This window comes from Pipistrellus hanaki, assembly GCF_964339955.1.
Source record: "Pipistrellus hanaki genome assembly, chromosome: 12".
NCBI classification, from domain to species: Eukaryota; Metazoa; Chordata; class Mammalia; order Chiroptera; family Vespertilionidae; genus Pipistrellus; species Pipistrellus hanaki.
In genome coordinates, this window is record NC_140514.1 from 4,539,242 (window position 1) to 4,555,206 (window position 15,965).

The window sequence follows — 15,965 nt, forward strand, 5'->3', positions numbered from 1 at the left end:
AGTGCCCGGATGGGTCTTGGCAATCAGCTTTGATCTTTGGCACTTTCCTCCTTTTCTTCCATTCTGACCATGCCTTTCGTGACCCATATTGATTCTTTAAAAAAAAAATGCATATTTTATTGATTTCAGAGAGGAAAGGAAAGGGGGGGGGGTGAAGAGAGAGAGAGAGAGAGAGAGAGAGAGAGAGAGAGAGAGAAACAGCAATGATGAGAGAATCATTGATCAACTGCCTCCTGCATGCTGCCTTCTGGGGAATGAGCCCACAACCGGAGCATAGGCCCTTGACCGGAGTTGAACCCGGGACCCTCAGTCCACAGGCTGACACTATCCACTGAGCCAAACCAGCCAGGGACCATATTGATTCTTTTAATTAATCTGCTCTAGTCTGGCCAGCTTGGCGGAGAGGAATCGGTTCAATAAAAACGTGCCGGGCGCCATCGTGTAGGAGGGCTTGTTCCTCTGAAGATGGCTATTAGGACACGGTCCCTAGCTGGAGGCTTTCCCAGCTGGCGGGTGGCACCGAGGTGGCGACATTCTAGCAGAATGTGAGCGGGGCAGTGACAGGGCCGCTGAGGATTCTGCTCAGGCACAGAGGCCACGTGTAACGCTGCTGGCAGTGTCTGCTTTCATCTCGCAGGCACTGATGTTAGGTGGAGCTGTGACGGCAGCCTTACTGCTGTGATTCTGAGACCTCTAGAGGGTCATTGCCCTCGGTGTCCTGTCTGCGTGTCCGCTTGATGTTCCTCGTTCTGGTGCATGATCGGATGGCGGGTCTGGATGATGGAAGAGTCCAGCATGCCGCGGGCTCTCACCTCTCCCCTCTCAATCAGAGAGGCGGCCGTCTGGGCCATTGTGAAGGCTGAGGTCAGCCCGTCTGGAGGTAGAGCCGCGCAGGAGGGAGGTGCACAGCTGGGGCGGGAAGTTTCCCCTTCAGTGTGCAGAGGGGGGTTCTGGGGAGACATCAACACTGCGGGAAGCTGATGGCTTCTGCCAGGATCCTGATGAATCGCTCAGCAAAGCCAACACCTGCTTATGTGCTGGGTCACAGTGGTGCTCGCTGATTTTGATCAGCGGCACAGAGAGGCCTGGCCGGACACAGAGGGACAGGACCCCGTGGCGGGCTGTGATGCAGGAAGGGGGAATGGACAGGATGTGCACGTGTACCGCTTACGATGGTTGGGGACAGAGGGGACCTGTGTGAACCCCCTGGGAGGTTCCTGGCATGCTGTGGGGACTCAGAAAATGCTGGGTGTCATTTTCTGGGAGGAGCTTGCACTGAGATTGTGAATGCCCTAAGAAGGGTATGATTTACACTCACATCTAAAGGTGTTGACCTAAAGGTATACACTTCCCCCCAAAATGCAGTGTTGTTGATTTTTTGTTTGTTTGTTTGTTTGTTTTGTTTTACAGGAATCATAGTGATGGAAAATGGGGTAAGGGATATGAATTCTGAGTTTTGCCCTGGTTCCCTGGTTGGAGCATTGGCCCATGCACCGAAGGGTTGTGGGTTCAATTCCTGGTCAAGGCAGTTACCTCAGTTGTGGGTTCACTCCCTGCACCTTGTTGGGCGCATGCAGAGGCAACCAGTCAATGTGTCTCTCTCACATTGATGTTTCTCTCTCACTCTCCCTCTTCCTCGCTCTCTCTTCCTCCTTCCCTCCCTTCCACTATCTCTCTGAAAAGCAATGGGGAAAATATCTTCAGGTGAGGATTAACAACAAGAAAGGATTCTGAGTTTTGGGGGGAGGGGAGAGAAAGGGACAGCCTTGATGCCATGTATTCACCGGGCACTGACAGAGGGCCCACCAGGTACCGTTTCTGTAAAAAAGATAAACTTGGCTAACCTCACAGCCTGTCTGTCCCTGGCCCAGCCCTGGCCCTCTGTGAGGAGCTGGCCCAGCAGTGCTTGGGTTGTTTTAGAAGTCCTCAACAGCCTAAGTGCTTTGTTAATTTTTTATTTCGGTGAATTTTACTTCCCCCAACATGTGCTACATTTGGAAAGAAGTCTGATAGGGACAGGAAGACTGTCTTAGAAGGCACAGCAGCATTTCTTCACTTTATGTGAATGCAAGTGTCTGAGGCTGGCTCAGTGACAAGCTGCTGGGGGACCCTGGAGGGGGAGGAGGAAGAGGAGGAGGAGGTGGAGGAGATGGAAGAGGAAGAGAGGAGGAAAGAGAAGGAGAATTATTTTAGCTTCTGAAGGAGGAGGAGGAGAAAGAGGAGGAGGAGGAGGAGGAGAAGGAGGAGGAAAAAAAAGAGGAGAATAATTATTTTAGCCCCTAGAAGTGGAGGAGGAGGAGGAAGCAGAGGAGGAGGAGGAGAAGGAGGAGGGAAGAGGAGGAGGATTATTTAAGCTCCTGGGTTGATTTTATTTATCCTCCTGAGATTTTTCTACCTCTTCTGTCCAGAACCCTATCTCAGAAGTACAGTTTGGGAGGAGCTGCATTTTTCTGGGATCCCCTCCCTTAAGGTGGGAGTCATTGAAGGATTGCCCGCCCATCATTTGCTGGGACTAACTGGAAATTGTTCTGCTGTACTTCCTCTCCATTGCTCCAATGTTGTCTTTATTGTTAAAGTGTGGTTTTGGGCCTGCGGGCTCCTGGGGGTGGGGAGGGTGGGCTCTGAGTCTTGTTTGTATAATAATCCCCGGGCCTGGCTGGATGCTCTGTGGATCTTAAGTGATAAGGAATGCTTGCTCAATGGCGGACATTGCCAGAGGCACTTTGCATCTCTTTCTGAAGCTCAGAATCAATCTTTCCTTCTTCCTCCCCAAACCCACACCTTTGGACCTGGCATTGATTGGAAAACATGAAAATCAATGGGTGGATGCTTAGATGCTAATATAAAGCTATGGCAATGTGTCCACATGAGGCAAGGCTTACCTTTTGGGAACTGCATTTTTTGGCTTGTTTTTCAGAGAGAATGGAAATTTGTGTTTTTCTTCTGATACAAACTTAATTCCCCCTCCATATATATGCACAGACATGCACACAAGCATGCATACATACATGCATGCACCCATACATTAACCAGAGGACTCTGACCCGGCACGTATAGTCATTTCTAATCTGTGAAATATCACAGTGAAAAAACAAAGCAAAATCGAATTTGACCAGCCTCTAAAACCTATTGATTTCAAATTAGAGCAGGAGTGTTAATTCTGTTAGGGCAGTCACACTCAGAACTTGGTTTTGGGAATGAATTAAAATGTATTCATTAGAGATTTGCAAGTATATCCTTGAGGAAAACCACATTCCTTGAAGAAATTGTGTGGGAGATGAGTGGCTGCGGTCCTAATTCTAATGCCTTATTTTGTTGGCCTTCGGGTCCCTGGATATGCCCCAAGTGTAAGGTGACCAGACGTCCCGCTTTTGGAGGGACAGTCCTGATATTTGGAAAGATTCTTTTAAATCTTTTGGACTTTTTAAAAAACACCTCAGGACAAATTGTTAAAAATCGGGACTGTCCCGCCAAAAGCGGGACGTCTGATCACCTTACCCAAGTGTCCACTATTGTTAGGATCTGAGAGGCCTTAAGCCTGAGAGTGGTTGTAAATCCTGAGGCTTGAGCTGATGCCTCTTGGTCCATGAGTCCAGTGGGAGTGATGGTTCCGTGGAGGAAAAAGACTGCCCCCTCCCTGAGAGAGAAGTGGGGTCTGAGACAGGGGCTAACCGCCCTTGTGCTGAGCGTGAGCTAGAATGTCTTGTCTTGGGTGTGTTTCCTCCCTGAACTTACAACTTGATTGACGGTTTCTCCTGCAGGTGATTTCCTGGCGGCTGCTTGGCACAACCGGAGAGCAGGATTCTTCTCCGCTTTGTGGCCACTAAATGCCTCTGTGCACCACACCTTCCAGTGGGGGAAGAAGGGAGGAGCTTCTTGGATGACGATGGACATCCCACTGGCCAGGATGAGGGCAGAGTGTGTGACATCAACACCACAAGGGTAAGAGTTCCTCTCTCGCATGATATTTTCTCTGGCACCATTATTTGTCAAAGGAAGGGGAGAACGAATCTTCCAGTACATGACACAAATGCAGGTCGCACACCAGGCAGACCATTTGTTTAGATTGTGAAATCACTGGGAAGTGGGGCAGGTGACTAAGGAGGAAGGGAGAGCGTCCGCCATGAAGGATTAGGTTGAAGTTGTATCGGGGGATGCGTAGGCCAACCTGGGAAGATTCCGTGTTCACATTTCCCCTCTCCCCCCACTTTTGACATTTGTAGTTCAGACTTAAGGGAGTAACACGACTGTTTTTGTGACAAGATTCCCCTTGTGTCCATTTGAGTGTGTCTAGCTTAAAACGGGTGCCGGGGAGCTGGGGTGGGTAAAAGTCTGGCTCAGGTCACAGGCTGAGGACCTGTAGGAAGTACCTGGCCCAGGGACACATTTTCACTGGAGCCATGTCATGTTGCAAACATGGTGGACCAATTCTAATTAAACTTGAGCAATCCCACATGGAAAGCAGGATTTCCGGGTTCTCCTGGAACTCAGGAGCTCCCCTGCACTGGCCCTCTCTTCCCACAGAGAACATGGGTGCTGGGTAAACTCTGCCTCTTCAAAGCATGTGCACAGCTCAGCACAGTCCCAACCAACCACTTCATTGGGTTAACTGACTTGTTTGGCCACTGGAGGTTTTCATTTCACCATGCCCGGTTTGATCACTCTGTTAATTTGTTGACAAAAGCATTATAGCCTTTGTCAATCATTGTAGATAAAAGGGAATATCTTTCACTAGACAATAGGCAGCAATCAGCACCAGGGGCTGCTGTTGTGGAGATGACATTATAAAATCCCTTCCATGCAAGAGCTTTGAGCCCAGTGACCGCAGTGAGCAGACCTGGGATGTGTGTAAGGATTGTAAAACACATTATAGTATCTTGTGGGGGCAGATGGTGATACTAAAATAAAAGTGCACCTGAATGACTGTGGGGGAAGGTGAGTAGAGTTGGGAAGTTGGAGGGAAGCTGTTACTTTGGCCTAAGTGTATTCAGGTTCTCCAGAACGCCTCATCTGGACACCAGTGTTACCCACCACTATGGCCATTTGTATAATATGTGGGTTCCTCCGTGTGATGTGACTTATTGGAGACTTAGATGGGGTACCTACTGCAGAGGTAAGGCTCCCTTCTTGTGGAAAAGTCCAAGTTTTCCTATTCCTGGTTAAAAATATTTTGTCTGTGATTCTTTGCTGTTTACAAGTAGGACCGATTTCTGGCTACTTGGCTTGTGAAATCAGTGGTCTGAGCAACCCTCTGCTTGGAGATGAGCTGTGGGCATTACAGGGACCCCTGGAGTTCCCAGAGGGGAGCAGCCTCATTAAATAGAGCTCATTCACTAGGGAATGAATGCAACTCATGAATGAATAAGTTGCATTCATTCCCTCTGGGCCAGGCAGAAGGAGCAAGAGAGGGGAGGAGTAGGGACAGGAAGGGGACGGTAGAGGTACTCTTACCTCCATCTCTTACTTTTGGAATAAGGTTTCATATGTATCTGTGTTTTGTTTTCAGAAGACTCTTGCATTTGTCATTGTACCATCAAAGTGTGTCTGTCACCTTTTATAGATCAAGAATCTACCCCTCCTAAGGTTATGTAGCGGGGAAATAGCAACTCAAATTCAAGTTTTCCGAGTCCTAGCCTTTTACTCTTTCCTTTAGTTCAGTATGGATTAGGGGACCCAGTGCATTCATTTGTTCAGTTCAACATACAAAAGTTGGACTTAGGGTATGAATATTCTGCAATAGGGTGATCTGGGGCTCCGGTGAGTACTTGGACCTGTGCCAGTGGTGTCTTGCCAGCTGTGTGCATGGTGTCAAACATGTCAGAGGTGGAACAGACCTACGAGGGCCCTTTCCTTGCTGTCTACTTGGCCAGTGGGACCCACGTTCTCTCCAGGCTTCCTAACTGGGCTGGGCTGAGCTACTTGGAAGGTTACTGGAAAAATGGCTCCATGTCAAAGCTTCAGGGTGTCCCAAGAACTCTGGTCCCTGGAAACAGACTCACATGCAGAAGGCTCTTTAACATTTCATTTATTCTGTGCTCTGGCTCTGGGCATGTGTTTATAGGTATCTCATAAACAGCTATTTCTTTTTCAGAATTGCACTATGTTCGCTGTAGTAAAAACACTGAAGGCCTGAACCAAGGACCACAAGCATCTTCATTTCCAAGTTCACAGACAGGGTGGACTATGTGACCCCATTGACATTTTGTGTGTTGTCCTTTGGCCCAAACATTGACTTCTGATGTTCTCTTCCATTTATATGTGACCCATGCCAGTACACTGTGGTCTCATTATAAGAGAAGGTCATTGCTGGGGAAGGTGCCTGGTGCAATGGGGGTGCTCAATCCATGGGTGTAGATTGAGTTTAGCTTTTTCAATTCTCTTTACATTTTCTTGGTTTTATTTGGAATATTCTCACATGGCATGGTCAGAAATAGAAGTTAATATGACCTACCCTTTTAAAAGACATAAGTGATTAAAAAAATTAATAGAATAAAATGCAGCTTGTTTAGAAGGATGTGCCAAAAAAAAAAAAAGATGGCAGTATCAATGCAGAAAAATGCCCCTTTTTTTCCTTTGATGAAAGGACTAATGTAGATTTTGGAAGAGTGGGAAGAAAAAGGAATCTAGGTTTCCATTTCCTTTTGTGAAATTGACTTTAAAAATTGAATTTTAATTGTGTTTTACCCAATTAAAAACTGGCTTGGATTTGTTATACTTGTGTTACTTTTCTGAGCAAAGCAAGGACTTGTCAAAGCACCAATGCACATGTGTGCATTCAGATGTGTCAGTCTGGAATATGCCCAGTTTTGAGAGTGCTCTTCAAGTGAGCTTGAGAGCAAGAAGTGGAGAAAGGTAAGAGGTTAACGGCGCTGAAAAGGCTGTGCAGGTATCACTTGGAGAGAAGTGGACCAATGCAGTTTTTCTTTTAAGCTTCCAGTAAATATCTTGGACCTTTGACAGCTTTGTCTTTCTTTCTCAACTTACTAACACCAAGAGGCACAAGGTGGCCAAATACAGTCTATAGTGTCCTCGGCACAGTGATTTGGATTGGCAGTAGCAGGGGCCTAACCTCTTCTTGAGGAAGAGAATCAAAGTAATGGCTTCTTCCACCTTGTGTCCAAATGCCTTCTGTATCCACAGATGTCCCCGATTTGAGACCCTTGGCATGCTAGTGACAAAAATCCCTTACCAAAGCATATGGCATTCTTTAATAAGGGTGACCAATAAAATATGTACATTCAAAGATCACCCAGTCCCTCCTTCCTCCCACTTTATGAAAAAAAAAATTAAATACTCATTTTTGAGGAAAAGTGGAGAGTCTGCCCCATAAAAGCTGGATAATGTTGCCTAAACTCTGAGCCTCAGGATTCCCTATTTGCCACATGGGGGTATTAGATTTTGGGATTGTTGGAGAATTACAGGAAATAATTCATTCATTCAGTGATACCTGCTAGTGTCCAGGCACTGCACACATTGCTGGGGATTGAAGGGTGAAAAGTAGTGTATAAGCCCCTTGGTACATGGCCTTTGCCTTGATAGTATCCTTTGAAGCATAACGTTTTTAATTTTGATGAAGTCAGTTATCTATTTTTCTTATATTTATTGTGATTTTGGTATCACATCTAAAAAGGTATTACCTAATCCAAGTTCAGGAAAATTTAAAAGTTTTCTTATGAAAGTTTATGGTTTTGGGTCTTTGATCCATTTTAAGTTAAACTTTTAAAAAAAACTTTTTAAAAATATATTTTTATTGATTTCAGAGAGGAAGGAAGAGGGAGAGAGAGATAGAAATATCCATGTTGAGAGAGAATCATGGATCGCCTGCCTCCTGCAAGTGCCCCACTGGGGATCGAGCCCAGAACCCCGGCACATGCCCTTGACCAGAATCGAATCTGGGACCTTTCAGCTCTCAGGCCAACGCTCTATCCATTGGGCCAAACCGGCGAGGGCTTAAGTTAAATTTTTTTGTATACTATGTGAGGTAGACATCCGGTTTCATTCTTTTACACATGGCTATCCAATTGTCTCAAAACCATTGTTGAAAAGATTGGATGTCTTGACATTCGTTTAGAAAATCAGTTGACCTTTATGGACTCATTTCTGCATTCTAATTCTGTTGCCTTGATCTACCTGACTGTTCTATGCCAGTACAATCCTTCTTGATACTATAGTTTTGTAGCAAGTTTTGAAATAATGAATTATCTATCTTCTAAATTTGTTCTTTTTCAAGATCATTTGGCTATTCTGGGTCCTTTGCATTTCCAAATGAATTTTAGAATTAGCTTATAAATTTCTGAAGAAAAAAAAAGGGGGGTGGATTGTGCTGAATTTATAGATTAATTTGGAGGAGTCTTAACCATTATAACAATAGTAAATTTTCCAATCTATGAACATGGAATGTCTTTCCATTTATTTATGCCTTATTTAATTTCTTTCAATAGTATTTTGTAGTTTTCATTTGCAAAAATTTGCAGCACTTAAAAAAATTTATTCCTACCCTAACTGGTTTGGCTCAGTGGATAGAGTGTTGGCCTGAAGGGTCCCAGGTTTTGATCTGGTCCAGGGAGGTGTTCCTTTCTCTGTCTTCGGAAAGCCCCGCAGAAAGAAACCTTTGCTTTGAGGATGTGTGTGGCTCTTAGGATTAGAGTTTGTGGAATGAAGGGACCTCGTAATGAGCTTTCACACTGGCCTGGAGTGAATAAAAAGCAAGGAGGACAGGCAAGGAGAGATTTTTATGGCTGATAACAGTGTTCTTGAGAGAAGTGACTGCAGGACGATTGGGAAATGGATTGCATGCCCAAGGATTATGAGACCGACATGAAGGCAGACTCCAGCTTTCTAGCTCTGGGGCTTTTCAGGAGGGCCAAGGAGATGAAAAGCAATCCGCCAGAAGACAGCATCCATTAAAGTCTTAGTGCCGGCTTAGCTCACGCCAGCTCCTTGGAGCCTCTCTCCTATACTTGCCATGAGCTTAAGCCTGCTTTCAGAGAGATGAAATTCCATAAATATTTGCACCAAGCCATTAGCTCTGATTTAGGTTCTCCAAAGAAGATATCTAACTAAAAATAGAAATCAGAGGTGGGGAAAATATCATGTCTTTTGAAGAGGTTAGCAAATCTCTTCAGTGGTGTGTCAAGCCATGTTGTGGTCTCTGGTTTCATGGAGCACATAGATGGTGTCCTGGGAGGAAATGCCGTGTCTTCCTGATGAGCATAGGCTTCCTGCAGAGGTGGAGGACAGAAGGCCATGTCCTCTGGTGTGCACTTTTCTGAGTGAAAAGCACTTGTCTTCCCAACAGCCTTGGCTTTCTGTAAACATAGGGGGTAAAAGAATTCTTTTCTGGGCCGGCTATTATTGCTCAGTGGTTGAGCATCGACCTATGGACCAGGAGGTCACATTTCAATACCCAGTCAGGCCATATGCCCAGGTTGTGAGCTCAATCCCCAGTGTGGGGTGTACAGGAGGCAGCCGATCAATGATTCTCTCTCATTGTTGATGTTTCTCTCTCTCCCTCACCCTTTCTCACTCAAGTCAATAAAAAAAATTATTAAAAAAAGAAGGAAATTCCTTTTTAGCAGTTTCCTCCTCTGATGGTGTCACCATCCACTCACGTATGCAGAGTAGAAAGCACATCCTTTCAGCTTCCTTGTCTCTTCTTTCCAGTCAATCACCAAGAACGGTCATCCTTTAAACGTTATAAACTTCGCTTTAATTTGTCACTCCCTCTTTTACACAGCACTGCTGCCTGAGTTTGGGTCTTCTCACATCCTCCCTATTCGCTTGCAGTCCTGTCTCCTTGGCCCCAGCCTGTCCCCCCGCAATCTTCTATCCTGAGATGGTGGGGTCTTTCTAAGTCACAGTCACAAATACAACCATGTCTACTCATTGGTTAAGATTGTTTGGTGGTCTTGCCTACTAATCTTCAGAGGGTTATACAGCATCATTTCCTTCAATCTCGTTTTGTTACTGCTTTGATCAGATGCCATGGGAACTTAACTCTTGCTTCTATCAATTTAGCCTCTGGTGAAATTGGTTTTGTTACATGTTGTTTCACTCATGTTACAGAACCTATCAACAACATTAAGTGAGGACTTACCTATGCACAGAGTGGCTTTTGCATACACATCGGTGCCCATGTCCAGAATTCCCTTTTCTCCTGTTGCTCAGCTCATATGACAACCTCCTGTTTTATCTATGCTCAAAATCTATTATTTTCTCTCTGAGAAATGGGTCTGGTCCATCCTGGTTAGTGTCAGGACTTAAAACAGGCTGTGTGTACTGGGCCATTGACTTGGGTGCCATAGACTGGGAGTGTGTGGGAGACCGTCTGTGAGGGGCCAGAGGAAGTAGGAGAGTGTTTGTGACAGGAAACCGATAGTGCAATTAACTTAAAAAGGTTTCTTCCCCTGGGGGTCACCTGAAACACCATCCCATGACGTGTAACTATACCTTTAAGACGCAGGGCACTTCAGGACAGGGAGGTAATGATATCCTCTTGATTGTCCACTCCAAGCGCAGGGATCAGGGCTTTCTCTTAAAGGAGCGAGTCACTGGAACAGAAGGGGAAGCCTACCTCTTTGGTGAGCGCGGAGCTGAGCCCCTGGTAACGTGTGGGCTGGGGGCAAGGTGCAGAGCAGAGGAGGGGGAGCTGTTTCTGAGGGTGCATGGCAGAGCCCGGGGGACCAGGAGCAATGAGCTACAAGCTGGACGGCACCAGCCTATCCCATCGGCACTGAGCATTCCCAAACATGGCGCCTCAACTGGAGATGCTTGTGTCATGTAAGTGATCTAAAATGCATTGCTTTTTTGGGGGAGGGTGGTAGGTGCATTTTTAAAATAGAGAAATAAGAAATAAAAATGGCCGTTTTTTTCTTTTTCCTAGAATATGGGTTTATGAATCCCAGGCTTTGGGCCTTTAAGGTGGCCAGTCCAGGAGAGGGCAGGTGATAAACAGGCTTGGCCGGGTGTGAGGAGCAGCGCTAACGTCGTCTTGTGCTCCTTCCAGGTGCAGCGTGACCTGCCTCGTCTCCCTGCCCGGCCAGCTCTCCGCCCCCTGCATCCACCATGGTGTTTGGTGAGTTCTTCCATCGCCCTGGACCAGACGAGGAACTTGTCAACTTGAACGTGGGGGGCTTCAAGCAGTCCGTGGACCAGAGCACCCTCCGGCGCTTCCCGCACACCAGACTCGGGAAGCTGCTCACCTGCCACTCGGAAGAGGCCATCCTGGAGCTGTGCGATGACTACAGCGTGGCCGACAAAGAGTACTACTTCGACCGGAACCCCTCCTTGTTCCAGTACGTGCTGAATTTCTACTACACGGGGAAGCTGCACGTCATGGAGGAGCTGTGCGTGTTCTCCTTCTGCCAGGAGATCGAGTACTGGGGCATCAACGAGCTCTTCATCGACTCCTGCTGCAGCAATCGCTACCAGGAGCGCAAGGAGGAGACCCACGAGAAGGACTGGGACCAGAAGAGCAACGACGTGAGCACCGACTCCTCCTTCGAAGAGTCGTCTCTGTTCGAGAAGGAGCTGGAGAAGTTCGACAAGCTGCGACTGGGCCAGCTCCGGAAAAAGATCTGGATCCGCATGGAAAACCCAGCCTCCTGCCTGTCCGCCAAGCTCATCGCCATCTCTTCCCTGAGCGTGGTGCTGGCCTCCATCGTGGCCATGTGTGTCCACAGCATGTCCGAGTTCCAGAACGAGGACGGGGAGGTGGACGGCCCGGTGCTGGAACGGGTGGAGATCGCCTGCATCGCTTGGTTCACCAGCGAGCTCGCCATCCGGCTCATGGCTGCTCCCTGTCAGAAGAAATTCTGGAAACACCCTCTGAACATCATCGACTTCGTGTCCATCATTCCCTTCTACGCCACGTTGGCCGTAGACACCAAGGAGGAAGAGAGCGAGGACATCGAGAACATGGGCAAGGTGGTCCAGATCCTCAGGCTGATGAGGATTTTCCGAATCCTCAAGCTTGCCCGGCACTCCGTAGGCCTTCGGTCTCTGGGGGCCACGCTGAGGCACAGCTACCACGAGGTTGGGCTGCTGCTGCTCTTCCTCTCCGTGGGCATCTCCATCTTCTCTGTGCTCATCTACTCGGTGGAGAAAGACGACGACACGTCCAGCCTCAGCAGCATCCCCATCTGCTGGTGGTGGGCCACCATCAGCATGACGACTGTGGGCTACGGAGACACCCACCCGGTCACCGTGCCCGGGAAGCTGATCGCCAGCACCTGCATCATCTGCGGCATCTTGGTGGTGGCCCTGCCCATCACCATCATCTTCAACAAGTTCTCCAAGTACTACCAGAAGCAAAAGGACATTGACGTGGACCCGTGCAGCGAGGACCCGCAGGAGAAGGGGCGTGAGCTCCCTTACTTTAACATCAGGGACATCTATGCCCAGCGGATGCACGCCTTCATCAGCAGTCTCTCTCCCGTGGGAATTGTGGTGGCGGATCCTGACTCCACAGATGCCTCAAGCATCGAAGATGAGGAGGATGTGTATAACATGGCGTCCTTGGAGAACTGCACAGCCAAATGAGCAGGGGCGTCTGTGCCTGGCTCTGGTGTCCCTTCGCGACGATAGGTTAACACAGCTTTATTAACCTCAATGGGTTCGTTAAAATCATTTACTTCTCAGGGCGTACCTTTCAGCCATAAGTTGGACCTTCATTGCTCCGAAGTGATAGAATCGTCTTTATTTTTCTCGGTGAAGTGAATTAAATGCCTTGTTCTGAAATTTATTTTTACAAGAGGGAGTTGTGATATGCTTTTGGAAAAAAAAAAGATAAGTGGGATTGGGTGGGATTTGTTGCTATGGCTTATGTATCATGCTGTGTTTGTCATTTACTCACATTGAGCTATCAATTACTGACAAGTAGAATCCAAGGCCCAGCTGACCGAAGGCAACATGCATGTAAGATCCACAACATGAGACAATGCATGTAAATCCATGTTCACATTCTAGACATGGACATTAGGAGCCTAATAAACTGCCTAATTCAGTACGGAGAATGTCTTGGTTGTATGTTTATATGTCAAATGAGTACATTTCAATATGCTCAAAAGTGGAAATCCTCTCTTTGGAGCCCTGAGAGTCCTGTCTGTTTGTTTTTGAGTTTTGGACATACATCAACATGGGCCAGGTTTTTTTTTTTTTAATGTATTTTTATTGATTTCGGAGAGAGAGGTTAGAGGGGGAGAGAGAGATAGAAACATCAATGATGTATACCCCACACTGGGGATCGATCCCAAAATCGAGGCATGTGCCCTGATTGGGAATCAAACCTTGACCTCCTGGTTCATAGGTTGACTCTCAACCACTGAGTCATGTCGGTTAGGTGGGCTAGTTATATTTTGGTTCAAGGGGTTCTGCTTGGCGGTGGTCGGCTGGTAGAAGGCAATGTCTCTGATAAAACACACTGTCCAGTGTAAACTGACTAAACATGACCATGTTTAGGACATAGTCAAATTAGCATCTATGAATGAAACATGGGCCCCTACAGATATGTTTCCAGTATATTCTGCTAAGATAAAACCTTGTCACCTGAAAATTATGCAGAGCAGAGTAAACCTCCACACTCACAGGAAGAGATGCATTCAGTCACTGGAAGAAAGAAATGCACAAACACACACATGTGATTCTCTGCGCCCAGAGGAGTGAAACTTAAATCACTGGGAAAAGCTATGCCAGTACCTACTGAATGAGCCAATGTTTAAAAATAGCTTTTGAGAAGTAATATCTGCATCTTATATAAAAACTCCTCTAACAAAAGAAGACATACAGACTCATTTCCAGGGCAGTCACAGCAATTCCATCCATGCGGAGAGAATACAGCTGAAGCCTCAATGTCGAAGCTGTACTTTGACCCTAACTCATGCTGTCAGGCTGAATTCTTTGCCTGAGATCTTTGGAACGGGAGAGCCACGTGGATTTCTTATTCACCTTTTTATGTTTGCAGATGTGTTTCATTGAAAGGACATTGTCTGTAGTTATCTGATGAAGGTATCTGACTCATCGCTCCTCTTAATGTTTCTGCGACTTCTGAGGTGGATATAACTGAATAGGGTTTATTGTCACTTTTGAATCTGGAGGCTTAGTGCCTGAGTGTCATCCTTTTGCCCATTAAAAGAAACATTTCTTTCCCCACGAATGCCTTCGATATTGGCAGAAATATAGTTTTGAAGCATAGCAATGGAATTGGGATCTGTTTTTATTGAAGACTTCAGTTAGTAGTGTAGGCTGCTTACGTAGTAATAATAACAGTAATGGGAATAATAAATAATAAAATAGTGCCCTCGCTGGTTTGGCTCAGTGGATAGAACAATGGCCTGCAACTGAAGGGTCCCCGGTTCGATTCTGGTCAAGGGCACATGCCTAAGATGTGGGCTTGATTCCCAGTAAAGAATGTGCAGGAGGCAGCCAGTCAATGATTATTTCTCATCATTTCTCTCTCTCTCTCTCTGCCTCTCCCATTTCCTCTTAAATCAATAAAAAAATATAAAAAAGAATAAAGTAATAATAACAGCAAGAGCAATAATAGTGAGCTACGATGTAAGCATTTTACCTCTATAATCTCATTTATTCCTTGCACTGTTCCCAGGACCAAGGGGTTATTATTGTCTCCATTTTATGATCAGGAAACCAAGGTTCACAGGAAGAGGGGCTTGCTTATGGTCCCACAGTTATGGATGGAATTGGGCTTGAGACCTGGAGCGATTCCAGAGCCCAGGCCTTGACCACAGCATCCGGCTCTGCTGTGCTCAGAGTGGGTTTAAGGGCATTTCAAGTCAGAGATCATCTGAAGACAAAGTGCAACAAACTGACTTTTCCAGTATGCAAGTTAAAAGGGGGAAATGTTGGCTTAGGTACATTTGCTCTCCTGACCCACAACACAAGCTGGTTTGTTTAAGCAGGGTTTCCTAGGATGTTCTGGACAATTAGAGCAGGCTCTGGTCCTTCCTTGGCACAGCAGCAGATGCAGTGGGAGAGCTAGAGCCATAATTCTATAAGAATCTAGGAATCTGGTAGGTTCTGAAGGTGAGCTTCCAAGCCTAGCCCCTTCGACTGTGGGTGGTTGTGGTTGGAGCATATAGTTGTGGTATCAAGTATTGATTTCTGGAGGTGGCTTGCCAGAGCACTCAGCAGTGTGTGGAATAATGTCTTCCTTCTGGGTTTGGCCACCTAGTAATCCCTCATAGAACTTTCTCACCTCAGTTCCCACTGCAATCTCATGTTAGAGTCTCAGCAGTGTCATCAGGGCTCTAAGGATAAAAAGCTGCAGAGTGTTCTTGTGTTATGCCTCTCTTACTTTCCTACAGTCCATGCAGCTCGCCTATTTTCTTTCTTTTAAAAAGATATTTATTGTTAAGATGATTATAGATGTCCCTCTTTCCCCCTCACCCCCCATTGCCCCTCTCCATCCAGTTCTCGCCCTGTCCCAGGCCGTTGCCACCCTATTGTCTGTCCAGAGATAATGCATACATGGTTAATCTCTTCCTGCCCCCCACCTCCCTCCCTCTGAGAATCCTCTGTCTGTTTCATTTCCATGCCACTGATTCTATTTTATTCACCAGTTTATTCTGTTCATTATATTTCTTATTCATTTATTTTTAGATTCAATTTTTGATAGGTATGTATTTGTTTTCATTTTGTTGTTCATATTTTTGATCTTTTTCTTTTTCTTCTCCCTCTTCTTAAAGAATGCCCTTCAACATTTCATTTAATACTAATTTCATGGTGATGAACTCCTTTAGCTTTTTCTTGTCTGTGAAAATCTTTATCTGACCTTCTATTCTAAATGATAGCTTTGCTGGGTAAAATTATCTTGGTTGAAGGTCCTTGCTATTCATCACTTTGAATAATTTTTTCCACTTCCTTCTGGTCTGCATAGTTTCTGTTGAGAAATCAGCTGACAGTCGTATAGGCATTCCCTTGTAGGTAACTAACTGCTTTTCTCTTGCTGC

At 46.2% G+C, this 15,965-nt stretch overlaps 1 protein-coding gene across 2 annotated transcripts in view; it reads left to right on the forward strand.

The window, feature by feature from the left end:
• KCNS3 (potassium voltage-gated channel modifier subfamily S member 3) overlaps nucleotides 1-14,515 on the forward strand; it is a 29,538-nt gene extending 15,023 nt beyond the window's left edge. The window contains exons 1-3 of one of the 2 annotated variants that reach the window (XM_084900388.1): nucleotides 3,821-3,942; nucleotides 6,092-10,779; nucleotides 11,006-14,515. In XM_084900388.1, coding sequence (XP_084756514.1) covers nucleotides 11,065-12,540 — 1,476 coding nt within the window. In that variant the 5' untranslated portion in view covers nucleotides 3,821-3,942; nucleotides 6,092-10,779; nucleotides 11,006-11,064 and the 3' untranslated portion in view covers nucleotides 12,541-14,515. Of the gene's footprint in view, nucleotides 1-3,761; nucleotides 3,943-6,091; nucleotides 10,780-11,005 lie in introns of those variants that run through there. The other variant, XM_084900387.1, reaches the window with a different exon arrangement.
• Nucleotides 14,516-15,965: the final 1,450 nt, after the last annotated feature.